The following is a 24,413-nucleotide window of genomic DNA, read 5'->3' as shown; positions in this document are numbered from 1 at the left end:
GCTTCTGCATCTGCCCTCTCTTGAAGAAGGGGGTGCACGTAAGCGTCCTTCAGATAGGTCATCAAGTTCAGGTTTGGTTCCGTTGCGCGCTCGACTGTATCCTTCAACATTGCCTCCTGTTTTTCGCCAAACCAAGCACATCGAAAAAATGGTAATGCTAAGAATACAATATATATCTTAAGACTTCTCATTTGCAAGTTAAGATGAATACCATTACATCGTATTACTAAGTGGCAGCCTTAGTGTGTATTCCAAACAACAATCCGCATCCGATTGATCGAACACAATTTTTCTTCTTCTACATACTCTTACTTATTCGTGGTTTTTCTTCTTCCATCAAATATTAGTTTGTTAAAAAAAAAATTATTTTGTTTGTGTTTGATGTTATTTGCTTGATTACATTGTAAATGTATAATAAAGAATAGATACTTTTCAATTTGATAATCTAAACAATCTACTTGTAATAAATCACATTCAAATGAGACCAATCTAATTTGCGATCGATCTTTATATCACCGAGATATTTTGTTATAACACTCAACAACTAGTAACAATTGGTTAAGTTGATAAAATATTAATGATATTGGTGGTTGACCCTTTTAGGCATGTAAGTTTATCATAGTATTAGACCAGGCTATTCTTTCGGCACATCTTGTGCCTGAGTTATTGGGCTCAAACATGCTTCCCCTAAAGTTGGGCTTTTAAAAAATGAGCTAGCTCCAACTTAAGACAACTGAATGAATATACATTCAAAAAGATTGGCGTTGGCTCCAAAGATTGAAACCAATTAAACCGGTTCTCGAAAAGATCGGCATTAATTCTGACATAATGACTTGACCAATTCCCGTCCCTTGTGACCTCGTGTTGGGCGATTTATAAGGGCGTGTATTGGAGAATATGTTATTTATCTTATGGCAAAATAATACACAATTAATATGTGAGTTTCCCCTCTTAATATCACCAATATCTTTTGTAATAAAACTCAACATCTATGATTAAGTTAAAACAATATTGATCAATGATATTATTGATGAACATCCATGGACCTATTAATTTAACATAAGCTATATTATGTCCGATTTTAAAATAATATAACTTAAATAGTTACGAATATTTACTTCACGCTCGAAATCCTGACATCGCTTTTATATAAAAAATAGCGTAGTGTACTACACAATAGTAGGTTTTTACTAATAAATATCAAACCCACAAAATAAACAAAGGGGATTCAACAGTACAACGAAAGAAACAAAAGAACATGAACTTGTGGAATATTCGATAGAATCGACAAACCCAAGTGGCGATACAAAATCCCATATTCCCCCATCACTACTTTCCACAAATATAATTCCAACGAACAAGTAAGAAATTACACGTCAGCCTAACTTAATGTTATCCAAACCTCCACATCATCACACACCTAACAAAAAATCTCCACATCAGCAAAACGACACCGCAAGGGTGCGAATCACCGGGAATACGAAAAAGCAACAGACTGACAGGCTGTCACTTTGCGGGCCCGTCCACCACAACTTCCTCCCCCATCGACCCAATGCTTCCGTTCGTGGCCGTCCGATCGTCGTAGCTGATTCTGCGGACCCCACCGTAATGATCATCATCAAAATCCGATTCATCACAGCCGTTCATCTCGCTCAATCCATTCTCATCGTCCGACAGCGGCACGAGCCAGCACATGCCGTGCATGTGCCCGCTCACACAAACAAAATACTCCAAAGCGCCGTGGTGCGAGCCGAGCCGCCGCGCCGCGCTCTTCGGGACGAGCCCAGCCGTAGTCATGCTCCAGACGGGGGCCCCGCAATAAGGACACCTTACCCGCTCCTCGAGCTTCACCCGCCGTCCAATCAAATACGCCCTCGTCCGCGACTTGTCAAATCCCTTAAATACCCCTCTGTAAATCCCCAGATCGTCCTCCTTCTCCCCCATCGGATGCTCGCAGGGGTCGCTGACGTACAGCAGATCGCCGCGGCACTTCTTCGTGAGGAAGCTCTGCCCCGACGTCTTTGAGAATCGCGACGATTTGACTAGGTGACCCGGGGTGGGTTGACTCACCTTGAAATTCCGAGTCGGCTCGCATCCGCCGCAGAAGAACATGAGCTTCGCAAGCGTGTGCCATCCTCCGCCGATCCGGCCGTTGGGCGCACAGTTCTCCAGCGCCGCCGCCATGCGCGGGGCGCGGTACTTGCAGAGCTCCCGCCACAGCAGCCGCTTCACGATCGCCCGGAGCTTGTGGTTCACCGACGCGGTCGAGGAGAGCGCTTGGATGTCCCAGTCCATGGACTGGAAGACGAGGAAGAGTATCCGCTCATTCAGGATCCCGTTGTCGTCCGAGTCGGACCGCTCGCTCGGCGGGTTCGGTCTCAGTCGCCGGTTCGCATTCATCGCGAAAAATTCCGGACTGAATTTCGTCTCCCTTTCAAGATGCAGCTAGGGCCGCGAGCTGATATATAGTGGCGCCGTGAGTACAGTATCTGGACACGCGTCCTATTCTTAGTGGTTGGCCAGTCGGGGGTACGTGTCGACTATTTATTCGCGTACGGACGCGTGGTGGTTTGCGATTGCGTAGATCATTGCGATAGCGAGTCCAGGAATTGGGAATAATTGAGGAGCTGCCACGTACCAGCTTGTATTTCGGAATCGGAAATATCTTTTTGGTGGCGAAAAATATCTGAGAGTGTTCTTCCTGGTCGATTGTCGCGGGATGTCGAACACGAGTCCACTAGATTATCCCGTTCCCTCACACGTGTTGGGATAATATGCTTCCACGTGTGATTCAATCGATTTACCTAAAGTTTGTTTGGCTTTCGGTTCCATATTTTTGTCGTGACGCGGTCAAGTTACGGAGGAAAGTACCAAAAATTACCATTCACTTTGTCAGGGGCACGACTTAAAATGGTATTCCAAAAGGACCAGGATTGTCTGCCCTCCTAGTTGTGGTGCCCTTTCATGCCCTTCTATTTTGTACGGTCACGGTTAAGCCACGTCAACATTTTATATTAAATTTTTAATGAGATAATAAGACAAAAAACAATAAAAATATAAAATATTAACGTGGCTTAACCGTGACCGCACAAAATAGGAGGGCATGGAAGGGCACCACAACTAGGAGAGCAGACAATCCTTGTCCATTCCAAAAACGGCATGTAACTGTGTCTGTACTTCAGTTCAAAAATGCTATTTTATCACGTAGAAATGGTACTACGTGTGTGTATTGGTCGGTTCTGTCTTTAATAGAGAGATGATATAATATGTAAGATTTTTGGAGGATTTGTATAATAGAACCACCAAAAAGATGAACATTTCTAGGGTTGTTCCTGATGTTAGTGGGTAAGATTTTTTTTGTTCTATTGAGCAATGTCATTGCCTGTTAGTTGTTAATATGCTCCATATGATTGTCGTTACTGTTCATAGTAATGCGACTAGTGCGTTGTAGCTATATATTCTCAGGTCTTTCGAGTGGCATTTTTTGTTCAGGTATTTAGAAATCGAGGATAGATCTATGTTTACTATCCTTTGCTCGCGAATGCATGATCCTTGCTTGCAAAAAGTATTGCTTCGTTATTTGTTTACTCTCTAGAGGCATGAAAGACGTGTATAAAAGCATTTATTTTTTAAAGCATAGAAGGACGATGTTAAACCAGTGGAAACAACCTCTTTGCAAAGTAAGAGTAATGATGCGTATAATGAGCATTCTCCTATTTTCCCCAACTCTAACAAACCGGAGAGCTTTATTGACTTGGGGTTGCCCTTTTAGAAGGACGAAGTTATGACTACTGATGTGGGGTTGCAAAAGCTTTGATATATCATCGGATGTGCATCTTTTTTATTGATCTCATTATCAAATGAAAGTCACGGTCCAAATAAAATACTAAACCAAGTAGATTAAAACAACTCTTTATTCAATAACTCTCACCACGTTTAGAAGTTTTGAAAGAATTAGGAGTCAGTTAGATGGCGCGGGGGTGAGGTATGAGTGAGAGCAGCTGAGGAGGGTTTGTTAGAGACCTTAAGGTCAAATATTAAACATAAAACATCGTCGTTTTGAAGGGTTTTGGTTGGGTTCAATTTGGTTTCCGAACTCTTAAAATTGAACCAATAAAATTTAGTTCGATTCAGTTTTTTTCCCTCTAATAATACTAGACACATTAAAGGTGAATATGAGAAGATTACTATTTTGTAGTTTTTATTCATATAAAATAAAAGATAATGGACTCGTTTGAAAGTGTTTTTAAAATGACTAAAAGCGCTTTTACATAGAATGTTTTTTCTTCCAAAAGCATTTGAATTAAGTGATTTCCTAGAATTCACTTGCGTTTTTACTAAGAATTCGTTAAAAAAATATTTTCACAAAAAACGTTTTCAGTAATTTTAAAAATACTTTCTAAACAAGCCCAATATTGTTGAAACAAAAATATGAACTGGGCCTTTGCGTACATATTGGGCCACGGCCCATTTCCGAACAGAATTGTAGTTTCGAGTTCCGAGTTTCCACTTGAAACATGGCCTGGATTTTGGATATCGCCCACCCCAGCGTACGTACACACCACCACTAGGCCCAAACAAAACTTGCACTACCCTACGCACCCCTAGCGCATATTAGTCTCCGCTTCACCTAACCAACGCATCATCTCTGTGTGTGCGCTTCTTCCACATAAAAACTCTCCTCTATCATACTCATCCCCCCACCTCTTTCTCTCTCCTCCCCCACCCCATCTTTCTCTCTCTAGAATTAGGGTTTCGACTCAGTCACTCCCTCTCTCTCTCTCAGTTGCCGATCGATCTTCGTGCTTCAATGCCTGCCAATCTCCGGCTGAGATTTTCCTCGAAGTGCCAGATTGTTCAATTCCTTGGGCGATTGCGGCACGCCGGCCCGGAGTTCGTCGTGTATTCGTTTCAGTTTAAATAGCGGATTCCGATTGAATTGGAGCGGCGTCCGGTGGCTGTTTGATGGCGCCCAGCCGGAGGAAGGGAGTTAGCAAGGCCGCTCAGGCCGCCGCTGCTCGCCGCCAATGGAAGGTCGGCGATCTTGTTCTTGCTAAAGTCAAAGGCTTCCCCGCATGGCCGGCTACCGTAAGTCTTCTTCTCCGAAAATTGAACTGTTATCGGTTTGTTTAGGCTGTATGCCGAGTGAAGATGGCTACCCAGTTGAGGAATATGCTGTAATTAGGGTTTTTGTGTTTTTCTGCAAGCTTAGTTAGTTTGTTACTGTGTTGGTTTGGTTTTCTAGATCTGAAATTTTGAATTTCTTTCTTTGGTTAATTTCATTGAGTAAATATTTCGGCTTTGCAATTTCTGTTGTTTGAGATTTTGTTATTTTACTTTAATCTTGGTATTTGGAAGTGTTAAATGAAAGTGGAAATGCATAGGTGCCTCAGATATCTGTATTATCCTTTTGAAATTAGGATTCTCGTAATCTTTTTCGATGCATGTGGAAATGGGAGTCCGATGTGACTCTTCCTTTTTCTGCAATTAGATAGGGAAATAGATTATTTTTTTCCTACGAGGAGGTTGAAACTCCCAATCTTATTTACTTGTGATTCTCGTGCACAGTGGCTATGAAAGTGCAGCCACTGCATTGATTTTTTATTCTTCACATGCTTTTGGTACTAGACTTGCTTTCCGTGATTCCCAACGGTGAATGCAGAAAATTGTCTCTTTTTATGTTCAGTGTGAGTGATTATTAAGTTGGTTTTCTGGCTGCAGGTAAGTGAACCAGAGAAGTGGGGCTACCCTGCTGATTGGAAGAAAGTACTAGTCTTCTTCTTTGGAACCCAACAGATGTAAGTACTTATTGCTTTCTTGATTAACTTTAACTAAGATCAACGGTGGTGGTTTCCACTGTTGTGCAAGTCAACAATTGATTAGTTATGGCTTTCCTTTCAGATCAGACTTACTGACGGAAGTTAACTTTGTACTTTATGATAATATGATGTCATGTTGTTTGAGTAAGGTATGATTACTATGATTGTACTGAGTTTTGAAGAATGAAGCTGATTACATCGTTCTTGTCTTTTAAAATTGGTATCTTAACTTGTGTTGCTAGACTAGACTGTATATATGTATTTGGTCAATTTAAAATTGCTACCACTGTTATTGCGTCTGTCCTTCATTTTGTTCCTCCTTGTCTGTACATGAAGATGGTACACCAAACTCTAGTTGTGGATATTTTTCTATAGATTGCCTCTGAAAAATAGGGATGGCACTACAAAAGTGTAGTGGCAAGTAATAACAGCCAAAACTTGTCTGTTACTGATGATTTGTTGTTATTAGTTATGGCCCTTATCCTATTCCATTACGTTGGGATCAAACATGGCCATTTGGATAGGGACAGTGGCAATGTCAATATGCAACTTTTAGTTCTTCATTCCTTTAAATGCACCAACAATGCTGTGCAAAAGAGAAGAGAGTATAATTATTTAATCAAGCTGACACATTATATGTAAAGTGATTTATTTGATTCGAATTTGCTCTCTTCCTCTCTTTAGCATATAGTTTCTTTCTCTTGTTTTCATTTGGTTTCATATCATATTTAAACCTTAAAAATAAGAATTATTTAACAGATATCAATAGAATGGGGATGGATTTAGTAGTTGGTTTTATTCGCGATCTAAAGTTTTATAGTTATGCCAAAATCCAAAGACGGGTTGCTTATGCTGGTTTACTCCCCAATAAGTTGAAGAGTTTCTGAAACTTACTAGTTTCTTTGTCTTTTGTACCCTATGCTGAATCATACAAATAGCTGGTAAACTTGCAAATATGGGACTAAAATGAGGAAGTTTCATCTTCACCCTCCAAAGGCAGAAACCTTTACTCAGTAGTCCCTCATTGGGGAAACAAAGCTTTTGGAGGACTATATTATTTACTGACATTGTGGGTTATGGATATATTTTGTCAGTTAAAATGAGTAGTATAGTTCTTATGAGAATAGTCCAAGGCTGTGAGTTGAATTCTAGATTTGATTGTGATATTTTATTGGATGGACTCCAATATAGGTTGCATCAATACTGAGGAATCTACTTAACTGGTTTTAGTTCTCCCACTGAGAATTTTTCATTCTGTTTACAATTTTTGTTTCTTGGATGACACAGTTTTTTAACAACTTATTTCTGGTCATTTTGTGTATATTGAACTATAATTAAAGTGATGGGGGTAAAGAAGCTCCTGAGAACTATGTTTTGGTTTTCGGGAAGTTGACTGAAGGGTTCTTTTGAAGGGATAAACTTCATATTTTTCCACAAATGTAGAAATATGCATGTAGAATTGGTTGAATAGCAGTTACAAGGACCACACTTGAAATTGCTGTCTCTGCCTAACGTAATGAATCTACTAGTAATTATTACATTATGATTAGGGAAAGATGCTCTCCATTGTGAATGCTTGTTAGTTTCTGATTGGTTTAATTGAAAACTGTAGTAAGTTTTATTGTTTGGTACTGAATGATGAATGGTGGGTGTGATTATTCTGTACCCTTTATTAGAGTATAAGTGAGGATTGGTTTGGGACCTGATTGTTTTATTTGTCTTTGCTTTGAGTTGAATTTATAAAGGAGGAAGAATTTATATATTTTTATTCCATCATATATAGGGTAATGTTCTCTTGTCAAATATCCTATGTTGCAAGACTGTTAATCTGAACCGCATATTCAAGTAACAACCTGATCAGTTATCCCTGATGACAATCTGGGAGCCTAACATGCCGGACATTCTGGAAAGAGGACATTTTCCTCCATATGTTTATAGGTATATAACTTGGGTGGGTTGATCTATGGGAGATGTTAGGGATGAATGCTGTTCCATTTTGGGTATAAAGACATACTCTATCCAGGGTTCACTCTTGGACTTCTGGTAATAAATTGTAAAGCATGTTTGAGACTGGTGTATTTTCTTCTATTGTAATTGTGCCAAATATCCTATGTTGCAAGATTGTTAATCTGAACCACACATTCAAGTAACAACCTGATCAGTTGTCCCTGTTGACAATCTAGCAGCCTAACATGCCGGACATTCTGGAAAGAGGACATTTCCCTGTATGTGTTTATAGGTATATAACTTGGGTGGGTTGATCTGTGGGAGATGTTAGGATGAATGCTGTTCTGTTTTGAGTATTAAGACATACTCTATTCGGGGTTCACTCTTGGGCTTCTGGTAATAAATTCTGAAGCATTTTTGAGACTGGTGCATTTTCTCCTATCTGAATTGCGGCTTAACATGCAAGACTTGCCTAAATATGTTTCCATAGCCTTTGTTGATGAAGGCCAAGTTAGTTTGTCTTATCTACTTGTTGCATAGAATTATATTTGACACACTAAAATAGTATCTCTTCTTTCCCCTTACTTGTATTGTTCATGTGGATGTGCACAGGAGTGTCCTTACATTTGTGTACGTGTGTGCATATTTTTTTCATCCCAGAGGGCTTTGTGAATTGTGGGTGAAGGATTGTAAGCCCAGATTCTGGCCTTTAAAGTTGTGGATCCTGAAAACTCCCGTATGATCTGGTCACATATAAAGGGGAATACTAGTAAAGATTATGGAAATGATGGAAATTATCTTTAAAACATGGAAATTGTGAATGAGGCTTTAATAAATGCTAAACCAATCAAGAATGAAATATAAATATCATAAGCTAATACATAATTGATTAATATGAGGGTGCATCACCAATATAGATATATATTCACCTTCGAGTTCTTGTCCTATCATCTTCAATACTAATGTGTAAAAACATCTCTATTTTGTTATATTGCATCACTTGCCCCTTTGATTGTGTTGATATTGACTACCTAATCCAACTGATTTTGTACCTGTGCACTAGGAGTCCGATTGGATATTATCTCGCTGTTTGTCTTAATTCTATTGTGTATTCTTGTTATGCAGAGCGTTCTGCAACCCTGCAGACGTTGAGGCATTTACCGAGGAGAAAAAACAGTCTCTTCTGGGCAAGCGTCATGGAAAAGGCGCTGATTTTGTTCGTGCAGTCAAGGAGATTATTGATAGTTATGATAAGCTGAAGAAAGAGGACCAAGTTGATGACTTCAAATCCACCGCAAATGGAAGGAATACAGTGGATTCTTTGTCCAACTTGCGTTCAGAGGATCAGTCAGAAGCTCCTGAAGCAATTCTGGATTCACATTCTAAATCTTCACATTCAACAATTGATAGAAATGAGCCAAGTGTTTCTGTCGAGGATGCTTCAGCAACTGCACAAGTGGATGCTATGCACGATAAGGAGGCCTTAATTGAGGAACCTGGTGCTACAGCAACAGTTACTGAAACACCTCTTCCAGTGACCTCCTCTTCAAGAAAGAGATCAAGAGACTTGCGATCACAGAAAGAGGAAGCACCAGCTCGTAGGTCGAGAAGTTCATCCAGGATGGAATCACGTAGAGTACGCAACTCAAGAATGTCATGTGATGATGATGACAAGAATGCTGGGGAAGTATCTGGTAATGTAGTTCGGAATAGATGTCTAAGAAGGAATAAACGAATACGGAAATCACCTGATGCCTCTGAGTGTGATGATGTGAATTCAGCTGCTTTTGTTTCAAATGGTTGTATTGAAGATAACGGTTCTGAAGTTGCGACAGTTGATTCTGACACATTTAGTCTGAATGAAGGCAGTGCTGTTGATTCTGGTTGTAAAGGTGAACACTCAGAGGCTGTTGCCGAATGCTTGGATGGCAATGCTGAGTTGGTCAAAGGACTTGATCTCCAAATAAAGGCTGTTGTTATCAAGAAGAAAAGGAAGCCAAACAGAAAGCGAATTACTAATGATGCAGCTGAGCCTATTGCTATGGTGGACAAGGAGACAGTTTTGGAGGTAAAGCAAAGTAGTAATCAAACTATGCAGAATGATTGTGGGAAGATGAATGGAAATTCCTCCAAGGAAGATGGAGATGAGCACCTGCCATTGGTGAAACGAGCCAGGGTGCGAATGGGCAAACCATGTTCTGCTCACGAGGAAGTAGATAGCTTTGCACACACTGAAGAAAGTCACAAGGAAGTTGTACTCAATCCATTGGGGCCAGTCAGCACATCATCAAATTGTGACGAAAATTGCCCTTCTGGTAGGGACCTGTCTGTGGTAAATGAGGTTTTGGATAATATTACACCATCCGGAGGTTGCACTAGCATTTTGGGAAACAGACCTCAGCTTTGGAACACCAAGAAAGACCAATCATTTGGTTGCTCGGTTGATGGTGAAGCTGTTTTACCTCCATCTAAGCGTCTTCATCGCGCTCTAGAAGCCATGTCAGCTAATGCTGCTGAAGATGATAGATGTAATTATGATTCTTCAGTCACAAAGACGTCTACTATTGGTTGTCATCATTCTTCCACAAGCACATGCCCTGCTACGACTGTAGAAAGTAATACAGGGACTGGATTGGGACTGCAGAGTGAAGACTCTTTGGGCATTAATGCTTCAGGGGTTGATGCTTTCGGATTCTCTACCAGTTTAAACCCTGTAGTCTTGGAGGAAAATGGTAAATCAGTTGTGGAAGTGAATGCCGATAAAAAAACTGAGAGTCTGAACACCCAAAGTCATGAATGCTCTATTAATGAGTTACCAGATTCTGGAGACCATGTTGGTGGTAAAGATCTTAGTGGTGGTTCTTCTGATTGTCACATTATGGGAAGTCTAGGGCATTTGTTGCCTAATATGGACAGAGGCGAGGCTGGTACTGGGCTTAATGAAAGTTCAATTGACGAGTTGCCTATGAAGGACAAAAACAAAGACAAAGATGAATTGAGCCATTGTGAAGCAGAAAATCCTGATATTGAATGTGATACTTCAGAGCATACTTTGAAGAGCATAGATCCTCCCGTATCAGGCACCAACCATGGAATTTCTGAATTTCCACCTTTAAATGTGGCTAGTCCACTTCATTATGGTGGAGAGGGCCCCGGTGAGAAAGTTGAGGGTTTGGAATCCCACGTTCAAGATATCAGAGAAGTCAATGACATGTAAGCTTCTGTTCAGTAGTATAGTTTTACAATAGAATTTGATAGTTCATTATTTTCTTGTTCATATTTCACAAGTCCCCTCTACCTTTCCAATTAATGTAAGTTAATGCCTTGGTTCTTAATTTGTGTACTCTTTTTTTCCCTTCCATTATCAGAGGCGTTTTGGTAATTATTTTTGCTCCCATTGTTATACTTTACTTGAAGAACTTTTAGGCAAGTGCTTTTTCTAAATCTCTGTTGCCTTGTATTTCTTTGTCTAGCTTTGATGTGGTGAAAGTGGTGAAAGAGGTTCAAAATAAACAAACAGAGAATGATCCAAGTTCAATTTCATATCCAAATGAATACCTGGGTGATAAAAATGTCTCTGGCATCCGGTCAAGTCCATCCCTAACAGATGGAGGAGATTCTATTGCACACGCATCACCTCTCAATACGTCAGGCTGTCGCATGTCGACTTCAGATAGTAGTAATATTCTTCAGAACAATGGCAGTTGTAGTCCAGATGGTGATTTGCAGAACAAGAGAACTTCATCTATTCAACTTGGTGAGGACGGAAAGTCCGAATCAGTTGTCAGTCAAAGACCAAAATCTGTGAGCAAGTACTCAGAAATACATGCAACTCTGTTATCATTTGATACAATGCTTGGAACATTGACAAGGACCAAGGAGAGCATTGGTCGAGCAACTCGTGTTGCTATGGACTGTGGAAAGCTTGGTGTAGCTGCTAAGGTAGGTGAAATCTATCCTCTAATGTAGGTTCGAAACATGGTACCTTATTTCCCCTCCTGGATCTTTTTTTTTTTAAGTTACAAAAATTTCTATATCAATTTTTTGTAAAACCTTTTAGATATATGAATGCTTTCGCAATAACTAAATGGAGACCGGTAATAACTCGTCATTGTAGTTGTATTCTTTAAAGCTCGGGTGTTAGAAATTCTTTGGTTTGAGGAAAAATTTATGTAAACTATTCTAGATATATGAATGCTTTCTTGATGATTAGATGGAGACCGGGAATATCACTCTTGTAGTTGTAAATGTTATATACACTTATTTTGCTATTTCTCATAGTACTTAAAATAAGGTTGCATCCTTTTATAATTTCTCTTCTTTAAAACTCAGGTGTTGGAAATTCTTGCCCGTTATTTGGAAACTGAGTCAAGCTTACACCGGAGAGTGGACTTGTTCTTCCTGGTGGATTCAATTGCTCAATGCACCCGAGGGTTGAAGGGTAATACATCTATTTTGTTTATCAGAGCTAGTTGTCTCACACAAATAGAATATCGTTGGTGCTTGTCTTGATATTATGAATATACTGTGTTGAAGGTGTTGGAGGGGGTTGAAGGTGTTGGAATTATGATTGTACCATGTGTTGGATTTTGTTGTGTTGATATTGATTTTGAATAATAGGTGATGGTTGTGGTATGTACCCTTCTGCAATCCAAGCAATCCTGCCACGGTTATTGTCAGCTGCTGCTCCTCCTGGAAGTTCTGCACATGAAAATCGTAGACAGTGTTTAAAGGTAAGCCAAGTTATTATTTCCATGTAGGGTTTTTTTTTTTTGTAATAGCATCCTCTTGCCACTCTTCATTATTGTTTAGTATTCCGTAAATTTCTGACACTACAGTGTTATCTGCATTGTGCTATGCCTTACCTGTTCCTCTTCTTTTGTATAAGGTTTTGAAACTTTGGTCGGAGAGAAGGATTGTTCCAGAGTCCATAATTCATCGCCATATGCGAGAATTAGATACTCATGGTGTGTCTTCTTCTGGTGCATATGGTAGGCGCTCTGCGAGAACGGAAAGGTCTTTGGATGATCCTCTTAGAGAAATGGAGGGCATGCTTGTTGACGAATATGGAAGGTTTGAATTGGCTGGACCTCACCTGTAGATTTTCTCATGTTCTCATATAAAATTGTTTACTTTCTTCTCAAAAAAAAAAAAAAATTGTTTATTTAGTTCTTTTTTGCTACAGCAATTCAAGTTTTCAACTTCCGGGATTTTGTATGCCCCGCATGCTCAAGGATGAAGATGATGGATGTGATTCTGATGGGGAAAGTTTTGAGGCTGTCACTCCTGAGCACAATCCTCAGGCCCATGAAGAACAAGAAACCACACCTGCCACTGAAAGACATAGGCATATCTTGGAAGATGTGGATGGAGAGCTTGAAATGGAGGATGTGGCTCCTTCCTGTGATGTTGACGTGAGTTCATCTTGTGGTGTTGCCGGAGCCAATGGTGTGCAGGCTTCACATAATCAGTTTGAACAGAATTGTCAACCGTACTTTGCCCCTCCACTACCTCGAGATGTGCCACCGTCATCTCCTCCACTACCATCTTCTCCTCCACCTCCACCTCCGCCCCCTCCACCACCACTGCCTCCACCTCATGTTGTGCATCCTCCATGCGCTATGCCCGATGCCTATATGAGCGGTGTTGATTCAAAGTCCTACACTGATGCACATGTGCGTATTTTCTACTTGTTTCTTTAAATCTGTAAAAAAAATTGTCCTAATATTGCTTTTCTTCTAACTTTTGGATGTGCATTTGCAGAATGTGCACGGCAACAGAGTTCAACCTCCACCTCAGCAGTTGAATTCACCAAGAGTCAACCATACAATTCCCGATGCCGTGCACTATCGTGCCCCTGAATGCAGAGATCATCAGAGAGAGATGCCCGATTCTACATCGTGCTCTTATAGTAGTTTTCCTACATATTTAGAAAGAAATGTGCCACACTCTGATGGTGCTACCTTCCATAATGAAGGTTACTCTTTACGACCACCTCATGCTGCACCCTCCAATCAGTTCTCTTATGTTCAAGGAGACCAACAAGGAAATCCTCAACACGAGGCTCCGCCTCCCTATCACAACAGATTTGACTATGGGGACAGAGAAAGCTATTACAATAATCATGAAAGAATGAAACCTGGCCCGTATGAGCCCCACGATAGCTGGAGATTTCCTTCACATTATTTTTCAGGTAAGTTTTTAGAGTAAAAATAATTTTAAGATAGCCACGCTTTGTATTTTATTGCAATATTTTGATTTCAGAATTATTGGCTTTCTTTTTGCAATAGGTCCTCGATATCCTGATAAAGGCAAGATGTCTTATGGAACTGGTCCATATGGTGGCCCTCCATGTGAACCAACAAGAGGACCTGGCCAAGATTGGAGATATCCTCCCCGCTCGATGAGCCACAGAGACTCTATGCCCTTTAGACCACCTTTTGAAGGTCCCATACCCATCACAGGCAGAGGTGCGTGAATTTTCTGTAACAAGTCTCCTTGTGCCGTGAAAAAATGATTTAATTCATACTTTCGTGTTCATCGGTTTTAGGCTGGGAAAAGTTGCTGTTTAAAAGTTTTCATGCTAATATAGGGGACTTTAAAATCGTAGGCTAAGCAACTCTTGTTTGTGCTTCAGGTCCAAGCTATTGGCGGCCAAGATGACCGAAATGTAGCACATTGTCGTCAGGACTGGTGTGTTGCAGCTCCAATTTACTCCAATTTTCCTTTCTTTAATTGTGGTTAGTAAACACTCATGCTAATTCTACCACAGTTGATGAATTTTAGGTATGATCCATTTTTGATCTTGGTCCTGCCCCGCATATTCAAGAGCGTCAGGTCATCCTGACGCCGCGAGGCACAGACCTTTAGATGAGGAGGAGGATAAGGCACCGAAGATCGACTGTTGGAATATAATGCTTTCGTTCAGTTTTGTACATATGTAATTCTATTAGCCTTCCTCCTGCAAACGCAGAGCAGGGAAGACGGTCATTTGTAGAGATGATTGAATCGATGAGAGGCCGTGAGTGACTATCTCTAGGGTTCGCATTGTACCATTTTCCTTCATTTTTTGCCAATTTTATCTCGAAATGTTAGAATAATTTATTTCTTGATAGCCCTTCATAGGAATTTTGTGACATATGCATGGGACGTTTGTTTTATTAACATAAACTCGTCGGTTAACTTTCTTCTTGCTCGATTGTTCTAATAGTATTTCTAGCTTAGTACAACAAAGTCTCTATCTCGCTAAGTGGAGTTTTAGAACGCAATTGCGCTCAATTTTATGCCCAAGTTTTTCTTTCGCTTTAAGGACTTTCTATCATGGAGTCTCTTTCTAAGTCTTCCTATGTTTTCCTTTATCTCTTTTGCTCTGAGTTTTTGTCTCATAATCACATTTTTAACTAGAGCATCTGTAAGTTTCTGGTTCACATATTTAAACTACTTTAACCGATTTTCTTCATCTTATCTTCAATTTCAGTTACTTCTACTTTATTTCAGATATCTTCTTTCTAAATAATGTCTCTTCTCCTGTGCCTGCACATCTAAATACAATTATAGGGATGAGGATCCTCTTCGGATCTTCTTTGTAAGGATTCCCGGGATCACTTAATAGTGTTTGTTTATCGTACATTATGTGATCAATGTTTATGTTCAATTTTAAATTAAAAAAAAATCAAATGATTTCTGATCGCAGAATGACAGATAAAATGACACGATGAAGTAATCCACAGAATTTGGATAGAATTCTATTCCATAGTTCAGTAGTTCGGAACAAAGAGAACCTCGAAGTAACCAAATAGTTGTTTAGGCGTTTTTTGTGTGACTGATGAGGGAAGGTGGTTGAAATCTCATTTATGCAACTGAATGCGGCATAAATTCCCAATTACGTGTTTAAAGTGTGACCCTCACCGACATTCATGACCTGTTTTTGGTCTCATGTGCTGTTGTCTTTCAAAAAGAAAAAAAAAAGATTTGCTCTTTGTTGGATAGAGATAAATAGACAAAATGATTTCGAAATGAATTAAAAAAAATAAATAAATATCACATGAAATGAATTAAAAAAAATTGAGATTGCTTAGAGAATGGTTAACAACGTTTCTAATTGTGTTTCGAAATAAAATTAAAAATGTTTATAACTAATAAAAACATTTTTTGAATACTTTCATCAGATCATTTTTTTAATCTCAATTGTTGAAATGACCGGTGTTTAGTATGTTGTTGTCGATATGTGATCCTATGTCATCATCTTTGATTTTTGATTCACATATCGTCGCTATTTAATTTTAACTAGTTCCCAATTTTCAGTAAAATCCAACATATTTGAAGAAAAAAGAATCGATTTTGTTTATAACCAAAAGACATTTCTTACAAAAACAGTTCAAAACAAGACGTAAATTGCTTTTCAAATAACAAAAAACGCATTATTACACGCATGACATGACCAAGAGTCTAGGAGTGGACCCCTAGAGAAGAAAAAACTGGTTAGAATTCTAGGAATGAGGATCCTTTTGTGAGGAATTTGAAGATTCTCAAATTATGTCATTTATCATATATATTATGTGGTAAAAAATTATTTTAAATTAAATATGAATAGCATTTGATAAAAACTGATCACACAATATACGATGAACGAATATAATTTAAAGATCCCTATAATCTTCACAAAGATGATCCGAGGAAGAACCTCCTGGGAATTCTAGAAAGACAAGACATTACTGCCTGGGCCAGCAAACAGAGCAGACCACCTCTGAACCCACTCATCATTCATCACCCAACAAGAAACTGGAAACTGAAATTTATATTGCCTCTGGATTAAGAAACTTTTGAGACTCTTACCCTCCTTCCATGTGATTGATTGATGACAAATAAGGCAACTGTCCAACCCTTTCCTCCTCCTTCTTCCTCCCAGAGTTTCTCAGTTTAGTATTTTTCCTTATAAAGTCAGCTAGAGAGAGAGTCTAGAGAGAGAAACAGAGAATTTTTTCCTTGTAAAGTCAGCTGGAGAGAGAGTCTAGAGAGAGAAACAGAGAAAATGGGTGGTTCCCAATCTGTCTCTGAGAAATCCATCCATGAATTCACTGTAAAGGTAAAAACCCCATCTCAAAGATGATAGCTTTTCTCTTCCAAGCCAATCATTTGGTTCAGAAAATCTTGAGAAAGTTTGGTTTTTTGCTTCTTTTTTATTTTTTATTTGGTGATGGTGGCAGGATACCAGAGGGAAGGAGGTGGACCTCAGCGTTTACAAAGGGAAGGTTGTCCTCGTTGTCAACGTTGCTTCCAAATGGTTCTTCTTCTTCTTCTTCCCTTTTTCCTTCTTTTTCTTTTGTTTTTAATTTCTGGTTTAATTTCAATTGATTAATTATCGTATTTTTGTTCTTCAGTGGGTTTACTGATACGAATTATACCCAGTTGACTGAGCTTTACAGCAAATACAAGGAGAAAGGTTAATTTTTTTCCTTCCTTATTTACTTTTTTCACTGCTACAGCTCTATATGTATGAACTTGTTATTTAGAATTGAGTTTGAGTTATGGTTAAATAAAAGGGGCGACCCCAAGTCAACAAGGCTCTCTGCTTTGCAAGGGTTGTGGGTGAACTTCTGGAGTATGCATCTTTAGCTTTGTTTTGCACTGTTTCCACGACTCGAATCTGTGACCTACGAATTATACGGAAAAAACTGTGTTTTATCTGTGTATCGAAACTTTGGTGCTTTGCAAAGAGGCAGTAAATTTTCCATAAACTAAATGTTATGATTCCATTGCTAATTTCCAACTTTGGTGCGAAATCTGTGTATCGAAATTGTTGGGATAATCATTTTAGAATTGAGTTTTGGGATGAAGCTTTAATCTTGAATGAGGTTCTGGGAAGTATTTCTGTTTTGTAAACCCACTGTTATATTTTGTTTGTGTTTCTAGTGTCAAGTCCTTGTAGAAATCTTTGCATTGAAATTGTTCGTGTGATTTGCGCCCGTCATGCTGTCCTTGTACTTATAAGTTTAGGTGATGCCATTTGCCCGTTAAGACTGTGAGTAAATATTCGTTTAGTTTTGTCTTTGATTTGGTTTGGACATGAGTGATTGCAGGTTTTGAGATCTTGGCATTTCCGTGCAATCAGTTTCTGAGGCAAGAGCCCGGCACAAGCCAGGATGCTGAACAATTCGCATGCACAAGATACAAGGCTGAATATCCAATATTCAAGAAGGTAACTGAGTAACTTTTACCATTACTATCTACTAATCAATCAGATTATCTTAATCGTATATGGTCCTTGTGAATCGTGATGTCCTAAGCTTTCTTTGAGCCTCAAAAAGGTCCGTTTTGGAATTCTGGATGGTTAATTACTAATTAGCAGAGATTGGGTAATCGAAGCTGCTCTCTAACTTTAAGAGCCGTTCGAGTATGGCATGATTGATAACTTGATAGTGATATATAATTCTCTTGCTCATGCTGGGTGCTAATCCACACTTATTTCAATTTGTGAGAGAATGAAAGTATAGCGGCTTTTGCCTTTTCCCATAAGTCATAGACCAGGCTGCAGTTGGCTAGCCAAAAGCCGTCATTCTTTTAGTATTGTTGATGCACAAAATCAGTGAGGACTTTGATACAACATAAAGTGTCAAGTTTGTGACCTTCGCTAGATTGCTCCGGTCACTAGTGTGAATAAGTATGTAAATGGATAGAGACAAGGAAGCAAACACAAGATGTATGTGGTTCACCCAGATTGGCTACGTCTACGGAGTATAGGAGTTCTCATTAATTGTGAAGGGTTTACACAAGTACATAGGTTCAAACTCTCCTTTAGTGTACTAGTGAATGACTTGGTACAAATGACGTTAGGGATTATTGTGGGAGAATGATCTCCTTTTATAGAAGAGAGTTTCTAGCTTTGTTCTGGCCTTGACACGTGTCATGCTGTGGTTGGCCTTTGATGTTGACACGTGTCGCCCTGTGATTGGCCTCTTGGTGTTGACACGTGTTGCGCTGTGATTGGCCTCCTGGTTGGAGGGAAACTCTTCTGGGTCCTTTACAGTATAACGTTGACCAGTGCTTTGTAGTTTCGGGATTGGTCAAGTATGGTTCAAACAAGTATAAAATTAGCACTAATTAGATTACAGGGGAAAAAACCACCCTTCAAGCTCACGATTTCTGGAACAATTTTTCTCGTTCTTCAGTTTTGTGGAACTTAGGTAACCTTTTGTTCCTATTTCTTTGATTCATTTCTTGAGTGCTAAGACGATGTGCTTGAAGCCGAGTAAAAAACCGAGGAGCAACCCTTGACTTGAAATAAAAGTACGGAAATCAAACAAGCTAATTGGTGATGGTAAGATATAACCAGTAACTAGAATAACTGAAACAGTGTTAAATTTGGCTTGTCCTACACCCAGGAGAAAGTAGCGGAAGTCGATTGTGGTTTGCTTTATTCTATATCTATACTAACGTTAATCTTGTCGATTGCTTTCCGAGCAGTATATCTTACAACGGAATTCTGTACTCTTCTGTATCCAGGTACGTGTCAATGGGCCAGATACCGAACCTGTTTACAAATTCCTCAAAGCAAGTAAATCTGGATTTCTGGGGAGTAGGATAAAGTGGAACTTCACCAAGTTCTTAGTTGACAAGGATGGCCATGTCATTGAACGGTACGGCCCAACCACCTCCCCGTTGAACATTGAGGTACTCTCTCTCTCTGGACGCATTCACAGAGAAGCTTTACTTTGATCATGAACTGAAATAATTATACTTCCTTATCTATGACACAGGCCGATATCAAGAAAGCGCTCGGGGAAGTGTGACATTATCAGGCAGTTCATCTCCAGACATTAGTGAAAGAGCATAGGAGTTCTTATGTTTAATTATCTTTATTCCCGGTGTCTATATTACGGTCTTCTCTAGCTCTTCCTTCCCGTCTGTGTAACCATTCTCCGTTTTTTGGTTTTCGGTAAGAACCCTTCTCGTGTTTCTGTTTATTTTTCCGTATAATTCGTGTTTTTTGTAGAGATCATATGAAATCAGAGTACACTCCAGATGAACAGTATGAGTTGTTCCATCAGGTGTCTTGGAGTGGAACTGTGGAAGTGTGATTCTTGTCTTTTTGGTCGGAAAATATCACAATGCTGATAATGTACTTGCTTAGGTTCTTTCGTTTCTTCATCCGACAAGTTGGATTTTTATTCAAGTTTTTGTGGGAGCAAAAACATTCTCATAGGTTTTGTACAATAGTTCTGACTTCTGAGGACCCTTTGATCCTTCCCACGCGTGTCTCCTACTTATCATATTATGGAAAAAGGATTTGGGTGTGACTGGCGGTATCCCGGTGCGAGTGCTAATGCTCGCATGCGGGTATTAGCACTCGTGTACTGATATACCGTTGGTGGCACGCAAGAATCATCCCAACTGTGGAGAAAGATTTTGGTGACTTGTTCACTTGCACTCGATGGGTGCTAGAAAATTAGGAATCGGATCAATTAATCGTCTGTCTTAGTTGATCTCATAGTCATTCATTTTTTCGCTTCCATGATTCATAGTTTCTGCCATTTCAAATAAGTAAAACATGTCAAATAATAAAAACCTAATGTGGAATGTTGTCAAGTATCAATACTTATCCCTTTGATTTTTTTCATCCTTTGAGAGATAAGATTGCAAATGTTTTATGGCATTAGATTTGTTAGCTCTCACTGCAGGAATGTTCCCTGAGAAAATAAGGATCTCTCTCAGACCGACGTTTGGTGCTCCAAAGCCACTAATTCAAAGGGGTGCCCCCCAAGTTGTCCATTTGCAGGGTTCACATTCACACTTGGAGTGCAGGTTTTGTAAGGTGGTGGTTGCTGATGAATTGAGATTTTTTTTTAATTTCCGTATTCGGAGCTGACGAACTTAGGAATTCGGACCATTTAATTTAAATCACGCGACCCCAATAGCTTATCTCACAGGCTTATTTTACATAACATCAAACCCTTGAACGGCTCAAATCTCTCTCCCTCTAACTCTCGAAAAATATGTGAAAACAATATTCGTGAAAAGTTTAAAAACTTGTTGATGAGATGAAGGTCTGGTTTGGTACTGATGTGATTCTGAAAAAAACTGGTATAAACAAAAGCTTGTGTTTGATAAACATTCAGCTTCAGCTTTTTTTCACAGTTTTGGGTGAAAAAAAAGCCAAAAACAAGAGGCTGCAAAACCCAGCTTTGAAAAACCGGCTTTTTTCACATCTGTTTTACATAAAAATTTACCAAACACTATAATATTGTTTTTTTTTTCAAAAACATTTTTACAAAAAAGTTTATCAATATAACTTTATTTCACAACAGCTTATTCTCATAGTATAACAGAAGTAATTTTTTTTAAAAACATAATAATACCAAACCAGCTCGAAATCAATGAAGACAATGTGACATGTGAACGTATTTGTATATGGATTTTGCCACGGCTGGTAATGATACAGTGGACGGCATGTCGGTTTGACCAAAACAAGTTGGGGTTGAACATAGCACGACATGGTGCACGTGATATTTAGCCCTGTGGGGTGTGGCTGGCCCATTGTACTTGTCGTAATTCCACACGTGGACTTTTGGTAGTAGTTGTAAAATGTGGATGCTGCTATTGTGAGTTCAGCTTGCGACAACCATGGTTTTTCGACAGCTGTTCTATCACTCAACAGCAAGTTAAGGAGAGATTTTTAGTGTCTCCAGAATACCGGCACATACGTTATATGTGTTATTATGCAAGTGGATGACACTTGAAAATAAAAAAAGTCCCTTTACTTATATTGGCTAGGGGATTTTCTGCTAATTTGCGACAGGGACAAGTTAGGGAGGCAGAGATTTGGAGTTTGTATTCTGGTAGAAAAACTAATAAAAAGTGTTTGAAAACTTTGAGTTTTAACGATAAAGAAAAAATAAAGAGTAAAATGAATAATATCATGATTGATTTTTTAGTAAAAAAATGTGTTTTTTCGTTAAAGTGAACAGTATTAAGAACTTTTCGTTTATAAAATAAGTGACGTACCTCCCATTTTTCAGCACATTGAAAAATCTATCCAAATTAAAGGAATTAACTAAAACTTAAAAATAAAATAAAAATTTCTGAAAACCTGCACTGCATCCTCCTCCTCCTCTTCTTTGCAACAAGCAAAGGAAGGAAACCGCCATATACCCACAACTCAACAACTCCACAATGCTCAAAACTCCTTCAGCCCGGCCGCTCCCTCCACCACCAAACGCCAGACCAATATCTTTGTCATCGGCACTGGAACCGTCGGCATAGCAATCACCTAGACCATCTCACCGAAGACCTCGCCGACAAGCCCGTCCTTAACGACGCCAACACCAACAAGCTACGAAGTGAGATGCTCTACTCAAAGCTCGCCGCCGTTTTCCTCCCCTACACCAATATCATCGCCGACGTCGAGTACTCCGTCACTCCAGGCCAGGCGTTGGCATTTTTGGAATGTCATGTGCTGGTACATAGTTTAAGCGATTTTGGAGTGTTTCCTCTCACCTTCAATTACTTTCATGTTGGATGCCGACATTCATTTGAAAGTGTTTTTAAAATGACTGAAAGTAATTTTAAAGAAATTGTATTGAGATTCAAAAATATTTTCATCAAAAATACTTTTAGTTATTTTAAAAACACTTTCAAACAAATCATAAGAGTTACTCGAGAATATGGAGTTACAATGAAGATTTATCGTCAAAATAAAAAGAAAGAAAGCATAACTAAGCAATTGATACTCTTAGAATACATTAAAACTTCCTTAAACATTATAATTTGAAATGATATTAAACATCTTACCTTGACAAAAAATTAAGCAAAACATCTTACCTTGACGTTTAAATCTCTATATGAATAAAAATAGGGTAGTACTATTCAAACACTTCATGTTAACTCCCACATTCTTATTAATTTTTGTTCATTGATTTTCTTCCAATCATTCTGTTCAAAAACTAAAAATTGAAAGAAATGTATGAGAAAAAAATGAGTGGATGGATAGCCCACCACAAAAATATTGTCCAGTCGACCAAAAAATTGAATTGTTATTGTGATGATCTGACCATGTAAATAGATTAGTTCTTATGCCACTAACCAAGGTATAACACGTGTCCAATATTTTCGTAATCAACGTTATCCATTGCGGTATTATTATTATTATTTATATATATATTTTTTTTAATTTGGACCATTTCTTAAGGAAAACCATATAATATTGATTTTAAAAGAATAATAGTGCTCATGTAATAAAATATGAGAAAACAGCAATATAGATTAGTTGCAAGAAATATCGATATGAATAAGTGGGGTTAGTGTACGGTTATTATATCAAAATTCTTGTACCAATTATTATACCAAATTTTTTGTTTGGCAAAATTTATAACCATTACCGTACCAAACTTTTGGTATACGGAAGTTCGGTATTGCCAAATAGTTCGGTTAACATGGTATGACAATATAATTGTCACTTTGTTTTGGGACAAAATCTATTTTTTTTTTTTTTAAACCCAATTCAAGGGCAAATTTTTTTTTTTGTACTTTTATCTCATGCATTGTAGCCTAAATTCATCTATTATTCATAATTCACAATTCACACACACAATAATTCAAATGATGCATCAAAATTCATGATGAAAATTAAGCTTACAATCCAAATAGAAGTTACGAACCAAAACAAATAGAATTTAAAAGTTTCAAACCAAATGAAAATTGGAACTAAACTTCAAAAAGTAAAATCCATTGATCAATTCTTCAAGTTTGAGATGTCGAAGCATTTGGAGGAGGCATTGAACTTGTAGAAGATTGAGCTTGTGTCAAGTCTACATTACAAACAAAGAAAACATATTAGTAGTAAAAAGAATTAAAGTTGAAAAGCATTTAATAACAAATTTACTAAAAAAATTAAGTATATCTTATTTGTTTCTACTTCTTCCATTTCCTTGTAAAATTGAAGCATATATTCCATAGGTTCCTTGTGGAAGTTTACTTCATCCGTCATAAACTAATCACTAGTACAGACTAGTGCCTCACCATTTTAGGAGTCAAAGATGCCCTAAAAGGGTCCACAACCCTCCTCCCTAGGCTGAATGCATTTTTACTAGCAATGGTAGAAGTGAGGATTGCATAGATATCCTTGGTTATTTGTGAAAGAATTGGGAACTCTTTTGTGTTTGATTTCCACCAACTCAAGAGATCAAAGCTGTCAACAATAATGCTAATATAAGGAGCGGTGAAGTACTTATCAACTTTATTGGATATCTCCAAAAAGCGTTGCTCCCTCATTTCTTATATAAGCTCCTTCATTTCAAGTTTGTTCTCATCACCCCCACAAAGCTATGAACAGTAATATTGTGATAATGGTATCCATTATCAATACCGTACCATGAAATTTTGGTACGGTACAATACCGTACCATTACTGGTTAGCACAAAATCGGTATGGCACGGTTGACAATTTGGCAAAAAAAATTCACCCCTACGAATAACAAACATGACAGCTTTTAGGCTTGTTTGGTTTGGATTTGGATCCTCTCTTGAACGGAGGCTAAGCCTCCTAAGCAAAGCACATGTGCCGTTGGATTTTGATCAAACGGCTACAAACAGGGGGCCCCCTAAAAGTTATAATAATTGTAGCTATTAGATTAAAATTCAACGGCCCATGTGA

At 38.6% G+C, this 24,413-nt stretch overlaps 2 protein-coding genes across 5 annotated transcripts; one reads left to right on the top strand and one right to left on the bottom strand.

The window, feature by feature from the left end:
* Positions 1 to 1,167: 1,167 nt before the first annotated feature.
* LOC126616439 (EID1-like F-box protein 3) lies at positions 1,168 to 2,603 on the bottom strand. Its single transcript, XM_050284494.1, has one exon. The coding sequence runs from the start codon at positions 2,398 to 2,400 to the stop codon at positions 1,507 to 1,509; it is 894 nt and encodes a 297-aa protein (XP_050140451.1). The 5' UTR covers positions 2,401 to 2,603; the 3' UTR covers positions 1,168 to 1,506.
* A 2,055-nt stretch (positions 2,604 to 4,658) lies between these two features.
* Positions 4,659 to 19,913, top strand: LOC126614960 (protein HUA2-LIKE 3-like). Of its 4 annotated transcripts, XM_050282670.1 has the most exons (17): positions 4,665 to 5,088; positions 5,722 to 5,798; positions 8,892 to 10,979; positions 11,240 to 11,708; positions 12,099 to 12,207; positions 12,387 to 12,499; positions 12,655 to 12,839; positions 12,952 to 13,441; positions 13,530 to 13,959; positions 14,057 to 14,236; positions 15,001 to 15,020; positions 16,795 to 16,851; positions 16,973 to 17,049; positions 17,147 to 17,208; positions 17,846 to 17,964; positions 19,269 to 19,436; positions 19,523 to 19,913. In XM_050282670.1, exons 1-17 carry the CDS (start codon positions 4,966 to 4,968, stop codon positions 19,553 to 19,555), a joined length of 4,800 nt encoding a protein of 1,599 aa, XP_050138627.1. In that variant the 5' UTR covers positions 4,665 to 4,965; the 3' UTR covers positions 19,556 to 19,913. The 4 variants fall into 4 exon arrangements, 3 of the variants coding, with proteins under 3 accessions (XP_050138626.1, XP_050138625.1, XP_050138627.1); XM_050282669.1 differs by lacking the exons at positions 15,001 to 15,020; positions 16,795 to 16,851; positions 16,973 to 17,049; ... (2 more) ...; positions 19,269 to 19,436; positions 19,523 to 19,913 and adding exons at positions 14,404 to 14,459; positions 14,553 to 14,952 and having other exon boundaries at positions 4,659 to 5,088; XM_050282668.1 differs by lacking the exons at positions 15,001 to 15,020; positions 16,795 to 16,851; positions 16,973 to 17,049; ... (2 more) ...; positions 19,269 to 19,436; positions 19,523 to 19,913 and adding exons at positions 14,404 to 14,459; positions 14,539 to 14,952 and having other exon boundaries at positions 4,659 to 5,088.
* Positions 19,914 to 24,413: the final 4,500 nt, after the last annotated feature.

This window comes from Malus sylvestris, chromosome 3, assembly GCF_916048215.2.
Source record: "Malus sylvestris chromosome 3, drMalSylv7.2, whole genome shotgun sequence".
NCBI classification, from domain to species: domain Eukaryota; kingdom Viridiplantae; phylum Streptophyta; class Magnoliopsida; order Rosales; family Rosaceae; genus Malus; species Malus sylvestris.
Note: the sequence above shows the minus strand (reverse complement) of the source record. Positions and strands in the feature narration are given on the sequence as shown.